Source organism: Populus euphratica, unplaced genomic scaffold, assembly GCF_000495115.2.
Source record: "Populus euphratica unplaced genomic scaffold, PopEup_1.0 scaffold152.1, whole genome shotgun sequence".
Classification (NCBI taxonomy): Eukaryota; Viridiplantae; Streptophyta; class Magnoliopsida; order Malpighiales; family Salicaceae; genus Populus; species Populus euphratica.
Window position 1 is genome coordinate 452,530 of NW_011500040.1, and position 23,577 is coordinate 476,106.

At 31.0% G+C, this 23,577-nt stretch overlaps 2 protein-coding genes across 2 annotated transcripts; both read right to left on the minus strand.

Annotated features, from left to right (window-relative positions):
- Positions 1-2,571: 2,571 nt before the first annotated feature.
- On the minus strand, positions 2,572-6,143 carry LOC105107242 (protein disulfide-isomerase-like). Its single transcript, XM_011001096.1, is given in 10 exon segments — positions 2,572-2,845; positions 3,270-3,382; positions 3,709-3,826; positions 3,993-4,112; positions 4,203-4,340; positions 4,769-4,894; positions 5,042-5,230; positions 5,312-5,599; positions 5,711-5,741; positions 5,943-6,143. Coding segments are annotated over 10 exon segments (1,485 nt in total). The 5' UTR covers positions 6,116-6,143; the 3' UTR covers positions 2,572-2,656.
- Positions 6,144-9,114: 2,971 nt separating this feature from the next.
- LOC105107244 (uncharacterized) lies at positions 9,115-14,440 on the minus strand. The gene is made up of 5 exons (XM_011001098.1): positions 12,391-14,440; positions 11,758-11,957; positions 11,096-11,319; positions 9,601-10,381; positions 9,115-9,530 (listed from the first exon to the last, which is right to left on the minus strand). The coding sequence occupies exons 1-4, from the start codon at positions 13,817-13,819 to the stop codon at positions 9,601-9,603; spliced, it is 2,634 nt and encodes an 877-aa protein (XP_010999400.1). The 5' UTR covers positions 13,820-14,440; the 3' UTR covers positions 9,115-9,530.
- Between the last annotated feature and the right edge of the window lie 9,137 nt (positions 14,441-23,577).

The following is a 23,577-nucleotide window of genomic DNA, read 5'->3' on the forward strand; positions in this document are numbered from 1 at the left end:
TGTTTTTAAAAGTTCATGGTTGATGTTTTATTAAGAATGGATATTAATTAGAGTAGTTGAGACTGGTATATATTATATTCTTTCTTTTATGAAAAAGTAATTATTATTATAATAAACTTAGGTATAAGGGATATCTAGAACTAATATGTAGATACTTATCGCATAAGATGTACACTGAACCAACCCACTTAGAGATTTCATATGAAAAGATTACTTGTGTTTATTAAAAGGTTTATGTGACAGTTATTTAGGTGATTTTCAGAATTAAGATCACTAAATCATCTTATATAATAAATGTTATGTTTTGATAATGACTACATGTTTTTCTAATCAAGTGTAATAATTAAGCATATATTGGATATAACATGAACTATATGAAGATATTTGAGTGATCAAGAAAAGATTCATTAACCTATATAAATTAGAGAAAATATTTTACATGCTCTCGAATAATATTAATTGTGAAACCCTAGCACGTGATCAAATAAGATTTGAAAAGAGTTTCAACTATTATTTACATGATCAACAATTATGGCATTGAGAATAAACATGATTTAATAGAGCAGATACACTCTGTGCTATAATATCTAAATCGAAACATTCATGATGAGAGGATGATGATTACGCTAAGAAAATAATCACTGAAAGGTTCAATTAAATCACACAACTTTTCTAATTTTTTTTAGGGATTATGACACGTTGTTAAATAATGTATTAGATCTTTAAATATAAAGCAATCAATTATTGAATTGATAATAAATTAAGTTATTTAATTTATTTAATCATATTTCCATTACGATTGTGATTTATATTTGGATCAACTTATTAGAAATCTAATATAGATCACATACATTAAGAACTATTAGTTAAAAACTAAATTGAGATGATTAATCAAATGTCACTTGATTATAAATAAATTTTAAAAATTAAAAATTATATTATAATTAATAAATGACATTATAATTCTACACACAGAGAAAAATAGTTTTAACTTTACAAGAGGTATTAAAGATACTATAATAGTATTACAAGTGGATTTTAATTATTGGGTGTAAACCCCTTTCCCTAATATTGTTTTCTATGTGATAGAATAAAGGACAAGCTATTATACTTTACTTTGGTATGTTGTACTAACATTTTCAAATGATTCGTTCGTATTATCATATCAAGTTTTGATGTTTTGGTTATTAGATGCATCAACTAAAATAGTTTAGGTAAATTACAAACCATATCTATTTAATTCAAATATGAGAAATACATGGTTATATAGTGATAACATTGATCCGATATAATTCATAAGTATGGATAATATGATCACTCAATTGACTTTTCACTAAGCAAGAAGATAACATGTATTGGGTGACTCATAATAGATTTTGCTAGGCTAAATAACTTGTAATGAGAAAAAATTAAAAAAGAATTTGAAACATGGCGTTAAATAAGTTATAATGACTTAATAACATATTTTAAGGCTTTTGATAAAGCTTGTAGAAGTATTAAGCACCATAATAGGATTTTTTTCAATTGATCAAAGACTAGGTTGCTTTGATTTCTTTACTCGTTTAATTTGATCACATAAAAATTCCATGCTTTACAACTTAAAATAGTGTGATATCTAGTTTTATTGACAAATTTTGAACAATAAAATGAACTAAAATTGTTGCAAAATTGAAATTTTTAAGTTTTTGTATAAGGTTGGAATCATTTGAGCTAGAAGTTTACGACATACCTTTTCTTTTATTTTCTTCTAATACTAAATCTTTGAAAAAAAGCTAATAATACATTGGCAACTCTTATTTTATATTCTTTCCAAATGATAAGATGAAAATCAAGTTAGTCACTTAATCTTTGAATCATATTAGTATAATTTTAATGAATAACAGAAAATAAAAATTTATAAATAGAAAAACATATTAAAAGTATATTACTAATAATTTAGTGATTTTATAAATAATTTATGTGGCAAGTAAATCAATTTTATACATCACTATTGTTTGTAAGGTATTTTTCTTATAGCAATGTTATATTTACTGATAAATTACAACAGATTTCCTATTAAAATGACGTGACAATTACTTTATTCATACTCTTTAAGTACTACTGATCTGTTATGTATTGATTTTTTTCTTTTTTATTTATTTATTTATTTATTGCATAGACCTTTCCACAGCGAACAAAAAAGTGTAAGGATTTTCAAAACATTTCAAACTTACCATTTGCAAGGGCATGCATGCTGCAAAGCGCAAATGGCAGAACAAACCACATATACCAAAACAAATACCGTTTCTTTTGACCAACCATGATAGAACAGTGAGAGAAGCCCATTATGCGTGCCTATGATTACCCAATGATGGTAAGATTCCTCTGCCATAATCTCCTCCAATCCCTCTTGTGAGAGGGTCGATTTTATTGTTTGGAAATTGCATTGAGCATCAAAATTCGTTCCTACAGTATGAACCGGTACAGAGAATCTTAAAGGTGGATTGGCGTTGTGAAAATTCTGCTGCTCGCCACTCGGCACAACAGAGGAAAAAACAGCACAAAGGGAACGGATAGAAGAACCCAGTAGGATCATAGTACACTAACCAGATGGATTATTCAGGACTCTAACAAAACCATGCCCAGAATTGATACATGACAAAACAGCATATATTTTTCAAAGCTCATCTTTTGCTGGCTCTTGTTGGGCAATTTTATCTCTGTTCTTCTCAATGAAATCAATGATGTCTTGTTTGGTCTTATCTCCTTCATACCGAACCAAATTTCCACTAGCTGACCTAAAGTAGACTGTGGGGGATCCTTTGACGTCGTAAGTATCGCCTGGGATATCATTTGCAGTTGCGTCCTACAGGTGCCACAAGAAAATAGTTGCATCAATAGTAAGTCTTCTTTCCACGCAAAAACCTTACATCTAATTAAATCACAGGCAAATAAGCGTCGATACATTATTTTCAAGTGTTAATTTCACAGTGACAAAACCATAGTGTAAATATCTAGAGAGAAAAAATGCACAAAAGAGCAAGTGGATATGTGAAAGGTATGACTAAAACTAAAGTTCTTAGAGCAAAACAAATAAGAAAATCAGATGAAGAACACAGTTTAAGAAAATAACAAAACAGTAATAAGCCAATCATTGTAATGACCCAAACGTAGCGATAGTGATGAGGATATAACACCCTAATTTTCATATTGAGTTATCTTCCTATTCATCAAGAATTTAAAAAAAAAATACGCATGGCTTCTTCAGACAGGAGAAGAACAAAACTTACAAGCTTCGCGATAAGAACATCGGCATGACTTTGATATGAGACGGCAATTTCCTCCAAGATTGGAGCCAATTTTTGGCAGTGACCGCACCAAGGGGCATAAAACTCCAAAAGGACTGCAAAGATACAGTGTAAATACCCCAGTTAACATTTTTGTGAACTTGTACAATCTGACAGGAGATAAAAAAGTACACAGAAAACACACGCATAAACAAACAGAAATGCTGCCATCCAATGGAAACATCACAAAAACACCAGTGCATTCTAAACTAGGAATACAGTGAGGAAAGAATTAACAAACCCTAGAATCTAGCGAGGAAATAAAGGCACCTGCGTATCATTAAAATAAACAGAGATGAAATAAAATTGAACAAGCACACCAATCTAATGATATAGTGAAGGAAGAACCGATGAACTCTACAAAGCTGCATATCATACACACCATTTTTTCCAGATTTGGTAACCAAGTCATCAAGGCTGTCAGCGACAACAACTTTCACTGGCTCTTCATTAGCTTCGGGGATAGGTTCAGATTTAATAAATGGTGGTACTTTGCCTTCCTGCACAGAGTATTTCAATTAAGTTTTATACATTCCAAGAAGGCTTTCCATAAACAAAGACAATTAAACCTTGTTGACCCGTGACTGGAATATGGGTACCATCATCAACAAACTCAAAAACAGTGTAATTTGTACTTGAATATGAATATTAAAACGTTGGCATCACCTTGTACTCCTTCACCCAAGGAGCAATATGATCAGACTCCAAGTTTGACTTCAAGTATTTCTTTCCATCTGTGGTCTGTATGACGAGAAGAGGCACTTGGTCCTCTTTGAGTCCAAAGTACTGTTCATCCATGCAAACAATTTAAAGATAAAAAAGAAAATATTGAGTAAATAAATTACAAAATGTACACATAAAAGAAGACTTACTAACCTGTAAGGCACTTTGACTAGCCTCATGGTCTCCCAACAAAAAGACTAACCCGTCCCCTTTGTATTGCTCAGCAACTTCTTGATAGTTAGTTTTAATGGAATCAGCACTGTCACCGCTGAAGTTCAAAAATAACATTGCCTGCAACGATCAACAAGGTTCTTAGAAGATCCATAGTATACAGTAAAAGAAGACACAAGCCAGGAGCCAGCAACAATCATATGATAAACCAGCCAGTTTTGTTCAAAAAGGTGTTTACTTGAAACTACTGCATAGAATAATAAGGAAAAGACCTTATTGTATTCGTTGGACATTGCATGATGCTCTGATATTTCATGAAGAGATGCAAAGTAAATCTGGAATTAAGCACAGTATGGCTCGAGCTATCCATTTCCCTTCCTAACCTTCCAGAAAGCAAAGGTGAAAGAAATGGAGTGGGAGGGTACTACCTAAACAAACTATCCTAAGAGCATCAATGGTTAAAGAATAGTGTGATTTAGTAATTCCAAGCAATCACTTTGTAATTTATCAAAAAATGACAACAGTACTGAGAGTTTGTGTTTTTATACCTTATCAAGGGGGCTGTCAAAATATTTGACAATATAAGGTTGATTGCTTGGTTCATCATCGTAGACAGTCACAACGGGTGCACTAGACTCTTCAATAAACTTCTCAAGAGCATCCACACTAAAGTCCTGCAAGTATGTGGTTTTATCAGAAGAAACCATTGATTCACAAGACACTGCTGAAAACATATATATAAAATATTAAACAGAAGAAACTTCTACTCTCAAAAGGCATGGAAAATTTAACGTGAAACCCACTGCAAATAAAGCAAATACCTTAGAATCAACAAAGAGTTCATCGAATGGCTTGAACAATCTAACTAGGGGTCCAGACACCGATGATTCCCCGCGTGGAAGGTGCTTAGCATCCTAAGTGTGGGCAAATTCATAGTCAGAACGCAATTTATCTGCGACAGCGAGAAAGCTCTCAAACTCCTCTCCAGAAAACTTTGGGAACACCCCAACCAGCAAAACCATAAAGAAAACTATTAACATCCTCATTTCTGCAGAATCACGTACGTAAAAGCAAATAAAAGGTGTACTTACAATTACTACTTTGTTGTCACCAATGAAACTAGTAGCATCATCAGCTGATTTCAATTCAGCAGAAGCAGGACCGGTTTGTTTCTTCAGATACTCAGCAATGCCATCTGCATCACGAGGGCCTTTGTATTCGTTAACAGATGTCCCTCCCTTTCTCAAAATTTTAATTGTGGGGAATCCCTGAACCTCATATTTCTCAGAGATCTCTTGGTTAACCTTCTCATCGGCATTAACTTTGGCAAGAACAATTTGAGGATCGTTACTGCTCAATATAGAAGCTGCTTTCTCATACTACAAAAGAAATTGACTTTATCAGCGAAACATGCACGCCATCACATAACAGTAATCCAAATCTTAAAAAGAAAAGGGTAGCTAGATACTTAAAAAAGAAAAAATCATTACCTCTGGTGCTAGATTCTGACAGTGGCCACACCTGTGCTAAAACACAAGAGATTAGAACTCTAACCCAAGTTAGAAGATTTTTCAAAATTTGATATAAACATAGGTCTTTTAACAAAACATCAACAGCAAAACAAAAATAATAATTAAGAAAAACTGAAATCAAATTAAGTGAAAGAACTAAAAAGATGAAAAGAAAAGAACATGAGGAATTGAAGTGTAGTGTGTACGGTACCAGGGAGCGTAGAACTCGACGACGACGAAATCGTGCTTGGTGACGGTCTCAGTGAAATTGGAGTGGTCTAACTTCAACACGTACTCCTTAGATTCATCCTCTCCAGTAGAAAGCGCTACAACTAGAGAGAAGACGAATAGACAAGACCAAAGCGAAACCTTGGAAGCCATCATTTAGCAATTGAGGGAGAGTTTCGAGCGGTGTCTGATTCTTGTTCACGTTGGGTGCAGGGTTTTATGGAGGCCTGCGAGTAGCAAGTGAACGAGCCAAACATGGAAGTAACACGTGGCATACTTCGCCCTGAAGGGGTGCGTTTGTTTCCGGACTACTTTCCAAATCTTCCTATACTTATTTAATATTAAAACAATTAATCAATCAAAAATATTTTTTAATTAATAAAATCCAATAAAAAAAATTAGTTTGATTTCTAGAAAAATATTTTTTATTTTAAATAAAAAATACTTATCAAAAATTATAAAAAATTTAAAAATATCATATTATTTATTGATTATATCAAATTTAATTATTAAACTTTTAATAGTTATATATATTTTATTTTGAATATTTTTTTAATTTTATTCTTTAAAATTTAAGTTTTATATTAAATTTCACATTTATTTTTATAATTGTTATTTCTTTCTTATTATTTTTTAATTAAATTTTTTTATTTATCAAATTTGATCCTCATTCTTTTAATTGTTATTTATTTTATTTATTGTTATTTATTTTATTTGAAATAATTTATGAAATGTTAATTATTATTATTTTAATTTCTTCATCTTTTAATTTTTTAAAATTTAATCTCTATTATTTTGATTATTATTTATTTTATCTGATAAAATTTATGAAAATTTATTTTTTTAATTTTATTTTTTTTCAAAATTTTAATTTATAAGACTTTTTACTCATTAATTTAATAAATTTAAAAAATAAAATATTAATAATTTATTTTGTAATTTAGTTTCCATGATATAACTAAACACTAGAAATTATTTTCTAATATATTTTTTTATTATATTATCAAATATTAGAAAAACAATTATTCTAGAAATTTATTTTTTGAAAAAAAAAACTATTTTTCAGTAATGCTTAGTAGGTTTTTTACGCCTTCTCGGTTATCATTTGCTGTGTATCCACGTGGGTGGTGTTCATTGGATAAATCTCGTCACACGTGGACATTTTTGGTATGTTCAATATTTTAAGGCAAGTATATCTTGAATTTCTTTATCTAAATACTGAGATGAGTAATTTTACTCTATTAGATCGATTATATTGATACGATGGTAGCAACAATGCATTTTAATTTTTTTATTGGTACAACAATTTTGTTTATTGTGTCAATTAAATGCTCTTCTAAATAATTAATTGATTTCTTATTTTCTAGATTTTTTTATGCGAAAGAATTTCTCTTCAAAATAATATTATATATTTAATAAAAAAATTATTTTAAATGAAAATAAATCCTTTTAAAAGAGGAAAACTCTTTTGAGAAAAAAAATATCTTAATTTTCATAAATGTACTCAATCTGCACAATAAAAATTTAGAGATAAAAAGAATTAAAATAATATACTCAGATGAGAAAAAGTGTAAGTTGTTGTACCAACAATACATTTTTTTTCCGTGGGAAAGGTCAAAGCACACATTGGTCATAGTAGAAAACTTTTACTAATTAATTTATTAGTAGAAACTAGATCGTTAGGCCACAGCGTATCGATTTTTCAAAGTAAAAAATATTCAATCGTTGCCGGTGTTTTAGTAGGAAAAAATAGGTAATTTGAATAATTAATAAAAATATAATTTAATTAAAAAATTAAAAAATTATTTTTTAATATTAAAATAATATATTAAATTGATTAGAATTAATCTGGATTTAAATTCATTATATGAATTATAAAATTATTATAATTTTATATAGAATAAATTATAAAATTTAATTTTTAAATAAAAAAACATTTGACTCTGCTATTCAAACTAACCACTCAAATTAAGAGATTAGGATAACCGAAGTAAAAAAAAAAACAAAATTAATTTGAAAAACAAAAAAAAATTAATTTTATGTTGAATTGTGAAATTAAAAAAATAAACTAAAAATATAAAAAAAACCTTTTGTCAAATCATATTAACTTATTAAACTCATAACTCGATTCGTGAGATTGAAATAATCTCAAAAAAATAAATTAAAAAAATAATTTAAGTCAATTTAAATTAATCTGTTAAATTTGTTATTCAGTTCATAAAATTGAAATAATCTCAATTAAAAAATTAAAATTAATTTTTAATAATTTATTAAATTTTAAAAATATTTATTCTAAAAATACAATATGAAATGATATAAATCAAAGGAAGTAAACTTTGAAAACTATTAGCTTGGTTTACGAGAAAAAAAGAAAAAAAAGGGGGGTGGTGTATAATGATTCCATAAAATTTGCGTGGACGGTCGATGATGAATTTGACCACATTCAATAGTCAATGAACTGTTACCGAATTATGAAGGTGGTTCGACCAAAATTACGGACCGTAATAGACCTGCAAAGCCTCTCCGAAGTCTTGTCTAATTACACACCCGATTTTTTTAATTTTTATTCTTTTGCATTTTCCAAGGATAAATTAAAATAGCCTTCTCAAATTTACAAGTTTGTCGACATTCACCGAATTATTGAGGTGTGTGTAAGGCCCGGCCCAGATCCAATTAAAATCTTTAAATGGGCCCTGTCTAATCATGACCTTGCTAATGATGGTAGCAGACCTCATACGGGATCAATATCATTTCAGATTGTTATCAAACCCGCTGTATGCGCTTGTGAAATGCCTTTTTATTATTGTGCGCCTAACATAGATTCAACTAGAGCAGCATACCCAAGTGCAAATTTCTTTTTGAGTAGAGAAGGGCCCAAAGGCCCACCCACAACCACCACCTCCTCCTCCTTGATTTTGCCGCCGCCGCCATAACGGTGGTAAGAAATAGCTAGCAGAATCCATCTCACCCACATGGATTTTGCAGGGTGAGAACTTCACTAGCCTTTAATCAACCATTCTAATAACCACTCAAGCATTCTGACCTGCAAATTGATCATTCCAAAAAATCACAAGGTATAATCCTTTACCTTCCATTAATATTATCACTAAATTCGTATCAGAAGAAAACATGACAGACGTGGATTATTCAAATGCACAGGAACAAAAATGAGTAGAGCTCCTCAATTTCATTACCAAGTACTTCAATGAAAAAAATTACGTATTTTTCCTACATCAAAAAGTCTACATACATAAACCATCTGAATCCTCCATCCAGTCCAGCTACACCAGGTACATCCACCAACAACCAATCAACCAATAAATGAATTTCTGTACAAAATTTCCTACGTATCTATTCAAGGGTTAGGGAAGAACCAATTGTAAAGGAAACAACGTTTGACCTCACAAATTTCTACAAGCAATTCTACTTCATTGTATTATCCAAGAGGTTCTTCAACCCATTGCGCCTAATCTCTATTGGTATAACATTTCCTACGGATCGATTATACGTGATCCAGGTAAAACATGGTAACTTGCCAGAAGGACCTTCAACACAGCTGCTGATGCATTTCCTATGGGCGTCCAGCGGTAAAACATGGTAACTTGCCTGAAGGACCTTCAACACAGCTGCTGATGCATTTCCTATGGGCGTCCAGCATCTTGAAGCCTAATTTCTTCATGAGCTTTCAAAAATTCTGAAGTGAAGTTGCCCAAAGCCTCAAAAATTGGGACCAAACCTGCTTGTAAACTACTAGAAGCTGCATCATGCACTAATTTGGCCGCTTCCTTGTGCCTTGCTCTCTCTTCTTCCAATTTCTTCCTCATTGAATCCAAATCCACCTTCAGATCATCTAGCGGTGAGATTCCACTTTCTGAAGGAACCTTTGACGTACTTTTATCTAATGATGCATCATGCCCATGCTCGATCCTTTCCTTCTCCATACGTAGGGTTTTAAGCCGTTTCTCAAAATCCTTTGTAAGGTACTCTGCTTTGATCCTCTGTCGTTGCTCCTCACCTTGCCGTTCCCACAACTGATGCAAACTTGAAGCAAAACCAAGCATCGCATTTTCAACTCCCTCCTCAGAAACCCTATCCATTGCCTGGTTCCAATCATTGCAAATTACAAAAATAGGTGGAGCACCAATCCTACCTGGGGAAAATGGCGCAATCCCATCAGGGGTTTCTTCAGGTTCCTGGTGAAGACACCTCAAAAGCCACCTATTTAATGACCCAACATAAGATTTTTGGGTATTAATCCAGTTGTTAAAGCAGGTGCACCAATTGATAAGCTCCATTTCAAGTTCAACTGTGGCTTTCAAACCAGAATCTCTCTGTGCCTTAAGAGAGCAAAATTTGCTTTCCATGATAGCTTGGAACTGCTTCTGGTGACATTTGTGCATGGACTTCCACATCCTTATCAATCTGCAAATAAAAGTCAATGATCATATAAAAATTGAAGATTACATAAGAACAAATACCTGGGAGCACCAAAAAAAAAAAAAAGCCTCATGCGTTGGCTTTTTCTCCCATCTTCTAGTGATTTACGCATGCCAAATGGCAGCCCTAGGACATATGAACACCCGAAGTCTTCAGGTATCACAATTTCCTCTAGACCGACAAGAAAGTGTACAAGGGTTATCAACACTTGAGTGAAATACCTCATTACTCCCTAAACATGTACAAGATGATAACTAAATCAAGTAGCAACTGGAAATGAAGAATATTGATGGGTCCAAACAGCAGAAATGTCCATCTACTTGTGCACGTAACCAAATGATTCAGTGAACAAGAAGAAGTGAAGACTCAAACCAGTTTATTAAATTCCTTTTAGTAAAGACCAGTGATAAAGGTCACTTTACCAACTAACATGCCCCATTTCTTTTCATCTCAATGCAGGATAAGAAGCATTGATGGTGTGTGAGATCGCTATAGTTCTTGGTCACAAATCAACCCTGGTTTGAGTAACCTAAAAATACTGCATCCTTGTATGGACAAATGGCAAGCAATAGTCCTCAAGGACCAACCATCCACGCATTTGCCCTAAAATACATATTGTGCATATAAGAAGTGCAAGTTATGAACTCCATATTGCTTGCTTAGCATTGAAAAGACCAAGGAGCATAGCTGTTAACATACCCATGAATCAATTTAGTGATCTGAGGCTCCAATTCTTCATCCCTCAACCTGTGTATCTTACTAGATATAGCATCAACAGCTCGGATACAAACATTGATTTTTGTCAGCAATATTCTTACTGAAGCCTGTGTAGCATCAATTTTACTAGACTCGGCTCCACGGTCATCCAATATTTTTAACCTTTTGCACTGCCTTTCATACGTGACCCGTAGCCGCTCTTCATCCTGAACATTCGCAGAAACACTTCACATGGTAAGAAATATTCAACAGCAACTAAAGTAATAGCACAGCAATTAGTACTCAAAACATCTTTCATAATATAAAGGCAATTAATTTTTGAGAATTTTCCCTTTTGTTTTCTCTAAGGATAATTCCTTTTCTCAGATATCATTAGCAGGCATGTTTAAATAATATTATAAATCAAAGACCGGTTGAACACTCAAACACTTGAACAAGATCCACTGTGAGGAAGAAAAACAAATAAGTCGACATTTCCATGTATAATAATTTGTTGGTGACGCAGAAAAAAAAATTCCTTGTGTAAGCTTATTAACCGGAAGCTGTTTAACCAGTATTGAACTCAAACTTAATTATCAGATGAATATTCGAAAAATAAAATCATGGCAGCCAAAGAAGAAAGCCGAAGCTTCAATGCCCCATACCTTCACTTCCTTGTACAGTTTCTTCTCCCAAGCATAAATTTCCTGTAGAGTAGATGAAAGGTTTCTGTGCCTTGGGTCAAAGTCATTTCCAGGTTCGGCAGCATAAGCTTTAGCCAATTTCATTGTCCTAGAAGAAATGCGTGCTGATGGCCTTGAAGGAGGGTGGGAAGACCCCAAATACAGGATCCTGGAAAGAATTACTGCACCAGGCATGTTAGTTTTACTTGAGCGGAAAAATTAATGTATTTGATAGAGATCATACTTAAATCTGACATAACAAGGGAAGTAAGTTATCTCCAGGAGGACCCATCAAACGGAAGAAAGAAAGGATGAGGCATTAAATTAAATTAACATTCAAGTTAATATCATTTCCAATATTTCAAATCCTACTCGTGTGTGATATCATAGAGCAAATTTTCCATGGGTATTCTTGAAGGAAATCTAATCATTGAGAGAATAATTTCTTTCATTCTAAACTTTAACCTAGACTGCAAAGGTGTGAGGGTACATATGATAGACAATACGCCAAAAAAGAAAGAGCATAAACCCAAAAGGGAGCCTGAGCACATGTCTAAGCAACAATCAAGAAAAGCACTATAACTAGCATAACAAAAATACAAAACAAAATACTACCTTTAAGCAGGTTACTTCTTCGCTGGTGTTGGTAAGGCAACTTGCTCACCTCAAGCATTAATGCAACCTCTTTCCCATAATCATAAGCAGTCTCAAACTCATCGCTGATTTCCTTGACCACCTCTTGAAGATCCCTTGTGCCATGAGCCGACAATGTAGTAGTGGAAGTAGCAACACTACTATGCTTTGAAGACTCAACATCTATCGTCACATTAGATGCATCTTCAACCTCAAAAGTGACCCCCTTTTTCCTCACAGTCCCCTCCCCGGGACTCTTCGATACAATGCTATCAGGACTCTGAATTGTATCCGGACTCATACTGCTCTTAATTCCTTTACCCTTAATTGACTCTAAACTCTCACTACTACTTACAATATGCCCAGATTTTGAAGTGCCCTCTCCGTAATTCCTCTTCATTTCCTCATTAAATTTCATTCTCCCATTCAAATCCATGTCTTCACTCGCTTTCTTCTTCTCTTTATGAACCTCTTTCATCGCTTCTTGCTCATCTTCATCTTCTAAATCAGGTATCCCTTCTCTCTCCCTCACCTCCTTCGAATCCGGGCTACTGGTACTCGACCCATACCCGTATCTCGCATTGGGATAGTAACCCGGATACCCACCACTCCCACCATTATCGTATGCATCAAACACGTTGAAATAATCCCATGTCGACACTTTCGGTGGCGATGGTGGCACCGGTGGTGGCTTTTCGGGAGATGGCGGTCTTGCGGGCGATCCCATCATCGGGTACCCAAAATACCCACCTCCATAATAACCCGAAGACCCATTTACAGACGGGTCCTCATACACCACCTTTTTTGCCGGGGTAGCAGACCTTTTCATATAAAACGTACTAGAATACGAATTCTCATGAGAGTATGGATACGGGTACTGGTTATAGTACGGGTTATCTCCTGAATAATTAGGAAAGCCCCAATTTCCTTGAGGTTGTTGATAATCAGTAAAATTATTATTGTAAGAGGTTGGAGGCACCTCTCTTACGGCTTCTTCCTCCTCAGGGGTGTCATGAAAGTGGATATGACCCGATGAGTTCGATTCGGTATCCGACCCGGAAGACAAAGGCAAATGCGAATCTTCAACCCCGTCGTCCTTACTTTTGCTGTCTACAGAGTGCGAAAGTGAGGTTGAAGCAGAGGAATCCTCCGATTTGTGCCTGGATTTTCCTTCGCGAGGCGGTAATGTTAGTACGGGAGAGGCAGGAGAAGTAGAGGAAGAGGCGATCACGAGCCCTTCATCGACAAATCGGCTAATCGCGACGCCAACCTCTCTGAGTGAATGGAAATAAGCCACGTGTGCAGCAGCGAGAGCGTAGCGGTGGTCGGCAGCAGCTTTGATTTCTTCTTTGCGCTCCCTGCAGAGAGTTACTAGTGGTAAATCGTCCACCTTAGATCCTCCACAGCCCATAGCAAGGAGAGAGAAAAGCAAGTTCGATCAAGAGATGAAACGGTGTGGTTTTCATGGTGATTGTGTAGGAATTCTAGAAGGAGAGGGCATTGTTTTGTGGATCAGTGGTTCTCTTCAGTGCACGGAGAAAGCGGTGGTCACAGATGGACGAGAAATGTACAGAATAGAAATCATGGTGGGAACTTGAATCCGACGGCTGCTATCGGAGTGATTGAATCAGGGATCAGGCAAGGAGTTTCGATTTTGAGTATTTTATTGTTTTTTGAAGAAGATGGACGGAAACTGGGACATGTTCGGGTTTAAAAAAACAAAAACAACGGAATATTGATGTATAGAGATTTGTGATAGCAGTCAGGGAGGTGTCAGAGAGGGAGGAGCAGAAGAGGGGTTGCGGGGGGGCCCATGTCCTCTTCTTCTGTGCAGGGTTTTTGCAGAGAAAAGGAGGGAGAATTGAGAAGAGAAGAAGACTCGTGGAACCCGCCAGCCTCCGGTAACGGACCTCTGTCATTATGATCTCTCTGGGTAGTTTTCTTTTTGCCTTTTTTCTATCTTACAGCCGTCTGTTTGGTTGGTTGGGGTTACTAAAGTTGATTAAAAATACGCCCGCTTTTAAACAACAAAAAGAAAAATTAAAAAGCGAAAAAAACAAGGCTTCTCTCTTGTCAGGAAAGTTCTATTTCGTTTTGGTTCAGTGTCAACAAAACAACGTGTCGTTAGTCACTGTGCATCAAACCGGCTTGAGGCGCATTTTAAAAAATAATAATTAAATAAAATAACTCTGTTACTACAAAAAAACAACCAATGTGTATTTGTTCACGATTAAATTCAAGACGCGTTATTTAATGACTGCAGAATCAACTCCCATGAAAGGAAAGTTCTTCTTCGCTTTGGTCGAATGTTAAAAAATAAGGTGTCATGGGTCAATGTATCCTTCATGCTTCAGCCACGTTGTTTTTTATAATAATTGAGTGACGACAACCTTTGAAAAGAGTTGGAATTAATAGGAAAAAAAAAAAACTATGAAATTAGCGATGCGTAATTTATCCGCATTCCAAGCACGTTATTTAAGTACTAAAAAATCAACCCTCTTAAAAGGAAAGTTCTATTTCGTTTGGGTTGAATGATCTCCTATCGTTAACAAAATCAAATACATAATTTTAACTATATTTATTTATTAAATTAAATCTAGGTTAATTCAAAATCTATAATTAAATTTAAAAACATTAAAATTGTAATTATCTTATAAAGATTTGGATAACTTGTCAGATTAATTAGAATATGCTGTAACTTAATAAAACTTTTTATATTTAAAAATAATAATTTTTAAATACAGATTTGTTCTCAGGAGGTGGAACAAATTTGATGATTCTCGTAGACAAAGTAAATTAATGTACAAACACTTTTTATACTGGGTGGTTTTTTTGCCCAGCCAAAAAAATTAATGAACAAACATCTAGCAATAGCATTGTATATTATTTTTTTTTATGGTGCTCCCAAAAACAAAACATCTAGAACAGAGTGGCTTTATTTTAAAGGTCAAAAACAAATTACTATGGAAGATAAAGGATAGGCATTGCCTCGCTTGCTCGGTCTCATCTTCCACGCGTGAATCTTTTTTCTTTTTAATTGGTTATTAATCTATATTAAATTTTATTATATAAATATTATTGAAAATAAATTAAAAGCTTACTGATATAAGAAAAAAATTATATTTTATATGTGAAATAAAAAATTATTTTAATTTAAATATTTCAACTTAAAAAAATTTATATAAATTATTTTTTTAATTTTTTGATGTAAAATATTAAAATATTAAAACTTAAAAAAAAATATTTTATTTTTTAAAAAATAACTCAAGGAGCTCGTTTCCGCGAACAGGTCAACCTCTAGCCACATTTAAAGACCATGGATATAACCGTTTTGTTTTCAAATATGAAAAAGGTGAGGTGTCCCTTCGCTTTCTGTACACGTGGATTGAAATCCTTGCTTCTCGACATCAGGTACATCTGGACATCTCACACACTTCTTTCTTTCACTGCTACAGATCATACCAGACCAGATAGAGCATTGATTTCCAAGATGACCGGAAGACACTCATTGACATATCACCCCCGCAAATCCCTCTATACTGATCAAGCGCAGGCTATCCTACGTGCATTCGTTCTTCAAAAGCTATATTGGACGGCAAATTTCATGAAAATATGGCTACATTCAATAATGCTAGAGCTTAGAGGTGTCATGGCTGCCATGCATTCAATGAAATCTGACTACGTGTCTTCCTTCGAGGATTTCTTATTCAAGACGTGCATTTTTATTTTTTTGAACCTTGTGCAGATACAACAGTACACTTGGTGTCCCTTTACTTTTTTTTTTTAATGAAGGAGAGTCGTTCCTGTTTATTAATTTACTAGATCTCGGCCCGTGTGGGAGACTGGGGGACTGAATTATTTTTCCATAAGAAATAATACGTGTTTTTTTAAAAATTATATCTCATTTATAAATCTGATTATATTAAATAAATTAGTTTTATTTTAAATATACAATAAAAAAGATAATAATAGTGAGTTCATCAATTAAAAAAATATATATCATGATTGTTTAGATAAAGAAATCTGTTTCTAAAATTGAAAAAATAATATAGCTAAATTTTTAATTAAATAAATATAAAATGACGAGATTGTGTAAAAAAAATAGAAAAATTTAACTCAAGTAAATTCAAATTAACATAACAAAAAATATGAAATGACAAAATTGTTTAAAAAAAGATAGAAAAACTTAACTCGAGTAAATCTAAATTAGCATAACAAATTTATAACTTGAGTTGTAAAGAGAAAGCTAATTCATTAAATTCACAATTCAAGTTATAAAATTAAGATAACCCGATCTAAAAAAATAAAAGAAATTACAGTGTTTATTTTCTTTTTTCACAAAAAAAAATTGAATTATAAAATAAAAAAAAACAATAAGTTTTTCAAAAAAGAATGTCAACTCGCAATAACTTTTCAAAACCATAACTCAGGTCATTAGACAAAAAGTATAATATCTAAAAAAATCATCATCCATCAAATGTTCAAGAATGGAATTAAAAAAAAAATATAAAAGGATCCAAAACTAAAAATAACAATTTAAATAATAATAATCAAAATTAAAATAAAAAATAAATTAGAGAACAATTATAAATTTTTTATTAAATTATAAGATTAAAAAGAAAAATCAATTCAATAAAAAGATAAAAAAAAAAAAACAATCAAAATAGCAAGAGTCAAATTGAAAAAAAAAATAACAATAACAAGTTAAGATTGAATGATGAAATTGAAAATAAATAAAAATTATATAATAAAAAAATTTAAAAAATATAGATCAAATATAAACAAATAATATATCACAAATTGAGATTTAAGGATGAAACTAGAGACAAATCAAAATTTTAAAAAAGAACCAAGAATAAAATTTAAAAATCAAATGAATAACCATCAAATTGAAAAAAAAAATATAAAAAATTGAAATTAAAAGATATAAAAAAATAAATTTTTTATAAAAAATCAAGAACGAGAATTATAAATAAATAATAATAATAATAATAATCGAAATATTAATAACTATGAGCACAACTGTAAAATTAAATTTTAAGTGGTCAACATAAATTTTAAGGAGAGAGAAAAGTGGGAGAGAAAAAGAAAAGGCACTAATAAAAAATAAATTTATTTATTTGTTATATAATAATTTAAAAACATTAAAATTTTAATTTAAAAAAAAAAATCAAAATTTGTAAAAGGCATGACTAAACCGCACAATGGTGCCTAAATGAGAAGAATATATCCTATGCTATGTTCCCGTGTCTTCTCAACTTTACCTTTTCTCTTTACAGAAGAGGTGGAAAGTTTTGTTCGAATCCCTACAATGCTTTTTTTCTTCTTCTTCGAGTGAATAGCTGCCGTTTGTTTTGTGAATCTATTTGCCAAACAGCATGAATGTTATGATGGCTTGCCCCTCCAAGGCAACATTTTGTGTTAATATTTGAAATTGTGATGTAAAATAAATTTTTATTTAAAAATTTATTAAAATAAATATTTTTTAATTTTTTTAATTTTTAAAATTAATACATCAAAATTATTATAAAATAATAGAAAAGACATTACTTTGATATTTTTTCCAGTCAAAAATATTTTTAAAAGCCACTCAAAAATATAACCATTAAACTTCCAAACACATCTGTACAAACACACATGTACATAAACACCGATCATTAAATTTTTTTAAAAAAAAGACTTTATATTTGCAAAATGTTTTCATTATTTTTATTCTTGATTTCTTTTGCTTTGATTATTAATTTTTTTAATTTTATTATTCTATGTTGCATTAATTTCTGAATGAGCTAGATAATTTATTTTATGCCCTATTATTTTGGGTTTTCAAAGTCTCAGGAAAAAGACCCAGCATTGATTTGGTTTTTGAATTTGCAAAGAAATTTGGTTTGATTGCCCCCGTATAATTGAAAAAATTGAAAATGAGAGAATTGAAATTGAAAGTAGAGTAAAATGACAACGCTTTATTTAAAAAGAATACATTTTTTTATTTTTTGCTCCATTATTTGTTTTTTTTTCTAATTCACTCATCAAGTTTTTTTTTTCTAATTTCATCCTTCTATAATGTGATGATTGGTGATTTAACTTAGTGATCCGGTTCATGTTGCTTTCTTTCAAGTTATTGTAGTATAAAAAATTCCTGATAAAATGGTATCCCTTAAAAAAAAGAATCTAGTGTTAGTGCCTTTGGGTTTAAGATTTTGTCCAAATTTATTTTTGAATCCTTTAGTTTGGAAATTATACAATTTAATTCAACACTTTTTTTTTATTTACATTTTAGCTCTTGATTTTAAGGGATAAGAGAAAAGGTTGTTGGATAATAATAAAGGAGAGAAAAAGTTGATAGTTGATCATATTTTGACAGCAAAATAATTTGATTTTAATGTCACAAAGTTCTATTTGACAATAGAAATTATATTGAGATCTTTTTAAACCTTTATATTAAATGAAAAGATAAATTATGGTTGTGAGAGAATTTATTTTCTTGGTTGGATTTTATATTTTTGAACTATTTTTTAGTAGGGTTAGGTTGATTAATTGTATTTTGAAGGTTACAAGGGTGTTTATATAAATATTTTTAGATAAAAATAGTTTTTTTTTACAAAAATAGCAACCTCTAATTTTATGATCACCTTTACGGTGGCTAAACTTTTTTTAATATTTATTAACATATATAATTCTCAATCTATTTTATTAAATCTACATATAAGATTTAGAGTTGATAATTAATATTTTTTTTCTTGTAAAAAATACATACTAACAACACATGAATATTTGTTTACATTAAAAACATATATCAAATCGCAATGCAGTCAAGTGGGGATATTTTTTTACAATCTTAGTTCAACAAATCACAACTTATTATTTAATATCTAATTGTGTTTTTATAGCTATGATAATAAATAAAATTAAACTACAATATAATCAACTATTTTCATACATGAGGGTGGCTTTTGACGCGTTTTTTAGAGAGGTTCAGGAAGGATCGATAGCTGCTGTTGTAGTTGTTGTGGTTAAGTAGAAAGTTTGATGGGAACACATAAAGGGATGGATTGCCACGTGGCAAGAATATTGGTTCCGATGAATGGGAAAACAAAATATTATTCCTTGTTTTGTTAGACGGGGTTTGATTGACAGCGTAGCCAATGGGTGGGCTAATTCTAACCGACCACTTTTGCAGCGTCTACAAATTGCCAACGCAAGTCGCCGCACGTTATCACTTCCCCATCCATATGTCTCCAACGAAAAAGCAAGAAAGAAATAGAATTCGCAAAGAAGCTGTCTTAGTGCAAAACCAAAGTCAAATTTTTTAAAAAAAAAAGAAGAAGGAAAAAACGAAATTAAAACTTAAACGATAGCTGGGATTGGAGAATTTCCCCAAGCAGCTGGAGTATTTTAGTGATCTTGGCTTTATTATTATTATTACTCCTCAGTTTTTAACCCTAAAATTTCCCAGAAATTCAAAAAAAAAAACAATTCAAGAAGAATGTATTTTTCAGAAATAGTCATTTTAAAAAAAAATATTAAAAAAATACAATTTTCGATTGTAATCATGCAAGAATTTAATTTAGTCAAAAAAAATCATGTGCGCATGCAATTTGGTGTATAATTGAAAAAAAAATAGATAAAGAGATGAAATTGCTCATATTTGCACAAATTGAAAAACCAAGGGCAAAATAAAAAAGTTGGTAAAATTTGAAAGTCCAATTAATTCAATTGAGGGCCTAAATAAAGAGAAAGATCTGAATTAAGGGCGAAAATGGCTAAATTTGCAAGCCAATGACTAAAATAAAATAAATGGAAAACTTTGGAATTTCAATTAACTCAATTAGGGACATAATTGAAGAGAAAAATTAAAATTTAGAGTCAATTTGATAAAAATTGAAAGAATTAAGGAACTAATGACCACAATAAAAAAGACATTGAAATTTACAGATCTTATTAATTTAATCAAGGACTTTAATGAAGAGAAAAATAAAAATTTAAAGTCAATTTGATCAAAATTATAAGAATTAAAATACCAAAAACTAAAATAGAAGAGGTGTTGAAACTTCATGACCTTATTAATTCAATTAAGGGTTTAATTGAAGAAACAAATTGAGATTTAAGATCAATTTAACTAAAATTGCATAAATTAAAAACCTAAGGATTGAAATGTAAAAGGTGATGGCATTGGAGAAGAATTTTGAATGTCATTGGGGGCTTGATTGAAAGAATTCAAGGAAAATATCTCCAAATTGATAGAGACTAGAGAAATTAAAAGTACGAGGAGTAAATTTTAAACAAAAAAAAGATAAAAAAAATAATATATATATAGGTGTGTGTGTGTGTGTATACTTTAATGAAATAAAACATTGTGTTGCAATGAATTGAAGGAGGGGAGATATAGCTTAAGAAACTAAAATAATATTGTTTTGAAGAAACCAAGGGGATGTCTAAACTTTTTTTATGCATACATGTATATTTTATCTTTGTTCTTATTTTTTTCTAGAGTTTTTAGCTGAACTTTAGACCATTATTTTTCTCTCTTCTCAAATTAGGTCAAAAGTTGTTATACGAGTTTTATTAATTATTTTCTAATGATTTATAGAGTTTCTATTTAGCAAAGATTCGCTTTCCATAAGAAAAACATACATGGAAAAAATTAAGATTGTCTTGGGAAGGTTTTCATGTCAACAACTTGTGTTTTTTTTTTTTGTGGATTTTTTCATTAGCAAGGTTTTCTTATCATTTAATGATATTAGAGATGGTCTTATGACTTATTTTTTATAATGCATAACATTATGCTAACAAACATAATTTTCAATCTGAATATTGAATTGGGTTAAAAGTTTACTAAGAATTTCTAAAGATATTGTTTTATATCGGGTGAAATCCACAAATCATAAGAAAATAAATAGCAAAACCCATTCAACAACTCCTAGATGGACTTCAAATATATTATTCTCTCTTATCTGGATGAATTACCAAGTCTATCATGTATGGATGAAAAACTTAAGATATTTAAATCTATAAGAAACTAAGAGTAAGAGAAAACTCTCACCAAATTTTATTTTTGAATAATCAATTTATCTCTTAGTAATTTTTTAAAACCTAAATACAAGCTAAATAACTCTATTTATATTATGTAAAATATCTTAAACAATATTGAAAAAAATAATAAAAAATTCTAAATAAAATAGAAAAAAATCTTAAATCAATTAAAAAATTATTGCAATTCCTCGTATAATAGCTTTTAAGAAATTATTGCAATTCCTCGTATAATAGCTTTTGAATCTTATCGCAAGGCTTTCTTAATGTCATACTGAGTTGATATTTTAACCTAATATAAAACAAGACCTTTATAAACTTTTGGTAAAATCTCATCTTAATTTAATAGTTAGATAAATAATTATACTTATAAGCATAAGACTATGCATTCGGGAAAATAAGCTAAATCTCTAATGTCCTTGAATGATAAGGAAACCTTGTCAATAAAAAAATTCGCTAGACAAAAAGAAATACAACTTGCTAACATGGAAAACCTTGCCAAAATAATCCTAATTGTTGCCACATATACTTTCCTAGTAGAAAATAAATGATTGCTAAATAAAAAGTTCACAAATCATAAGAAAATAAATACCAAAACCTACACAAGAACTTATGGCCTAACTCCAAACACATCATTCTTTCTTGTCTAAGAATTACTGGACCTACCATATATCGATGGGAAGCTCAAGATGTTTAGTTTTCATCCCAATTAAAACACAATAAAATTCTATGTGTAGATTTAGATATAATCCAAAGAGTATACAAAGGTCTAGTTGGCAAATTTACAACTTGTTAACCAAAATATCTAAAATTAGCTTAATAAAAAACTACTTTGACTTATTAAAGAATTAAACAAGCTTTATGATATCTTTGATACTTCTCGTTTACATCTCGATTATAAATATTGGGTGTGGATTGGTTGCTTATAGTTTTAGATCCTTGATATAAGTTATTATTATGTCAGCTCAATCAAAAGCCTTAGTTTAGTTTTCTTGGGAAGGATGTAGGTTTTAGATCTCTTTATCCATGATAGTGGATTATTTACAATCTGGTTGTTATATAATTTATATAAAAAAGAAAAAAATATCAAAATCATAAAATCATATTAATATGTCTTCAAAAAATAAGTCAATATCCAAATAAGGTAACGATTTAATATCAAATTCTTTTAAGAATAGGGAGAAAATGTGAATCAGTAAGCATTAATAAAGGATACATTAGAGGTACTAATTAGACTTATTACAAGATCTAAAACTAAATGGATTCAAAAGAAATTGATTGGGCTAATTTTAGATATATGGGTTAACAAGTTGCAAATTCACCAGGTTAGACCTTTATGTGTTGTTTGAGCCAAATCTAGAGTTATAAATGAAATTTTCTTGCGATTTTAGTTAAGATAGAAACTAGACATCTCTATATATTTATTTATATATAATAGGCCAAGTAATTTACCCATACAAGAGAAAATGATGTGTTAGGCCAGAAATTGTTATACAAAAAAGAAGAAAGGAAAAGGAAAGAAAAGGGGAGAAAACCATACCCAAACAAGGGCTTAGTTGAGTTTAATTTAGATATTGAGTGTTTTTAGCAAAAATACAAAAAAAATATATAGTGACTAAGTATGCGAAAATGCATGAAACTTTAAGTTTAAGTCTCCAAGTCTTATTTGTATTTAATGTATGTTTTGCATGCCTTTATTTACAAAAATAAAAAACTAAAAGAATAAATGTGATTGATTAAAAAACAAATGCATGAAAAAAAAAACCAAAACTTGTTTTTTTTTTATAACCTAGACTTTGAATGACAAAGTTAGAGATTTGAAATGTGCTTTATTTTTTAGATGATGGTGCATGGAAAAAACTTTAATTTAAATATTGCACACTTCCTTGATTATGAATGAGAAAAACCATGACATGTGTTTTTGGTTGCTTGGATGATATATGAATGAATAAAATGGGACTTAAGACTTTTTATTCTTAGAATTAAATTGTTATCTTAGGTTTTTATTTTTATGATTGTTGTGTTTATCCATATCTTCATGATCATGCTAAAAAAATATGTTTCTAATCTCATGTATTTTAGTTAAACCTCTCGCACAAACAAATATATTTATTTGATGTTCATACAAGTTTTGTAATTAAC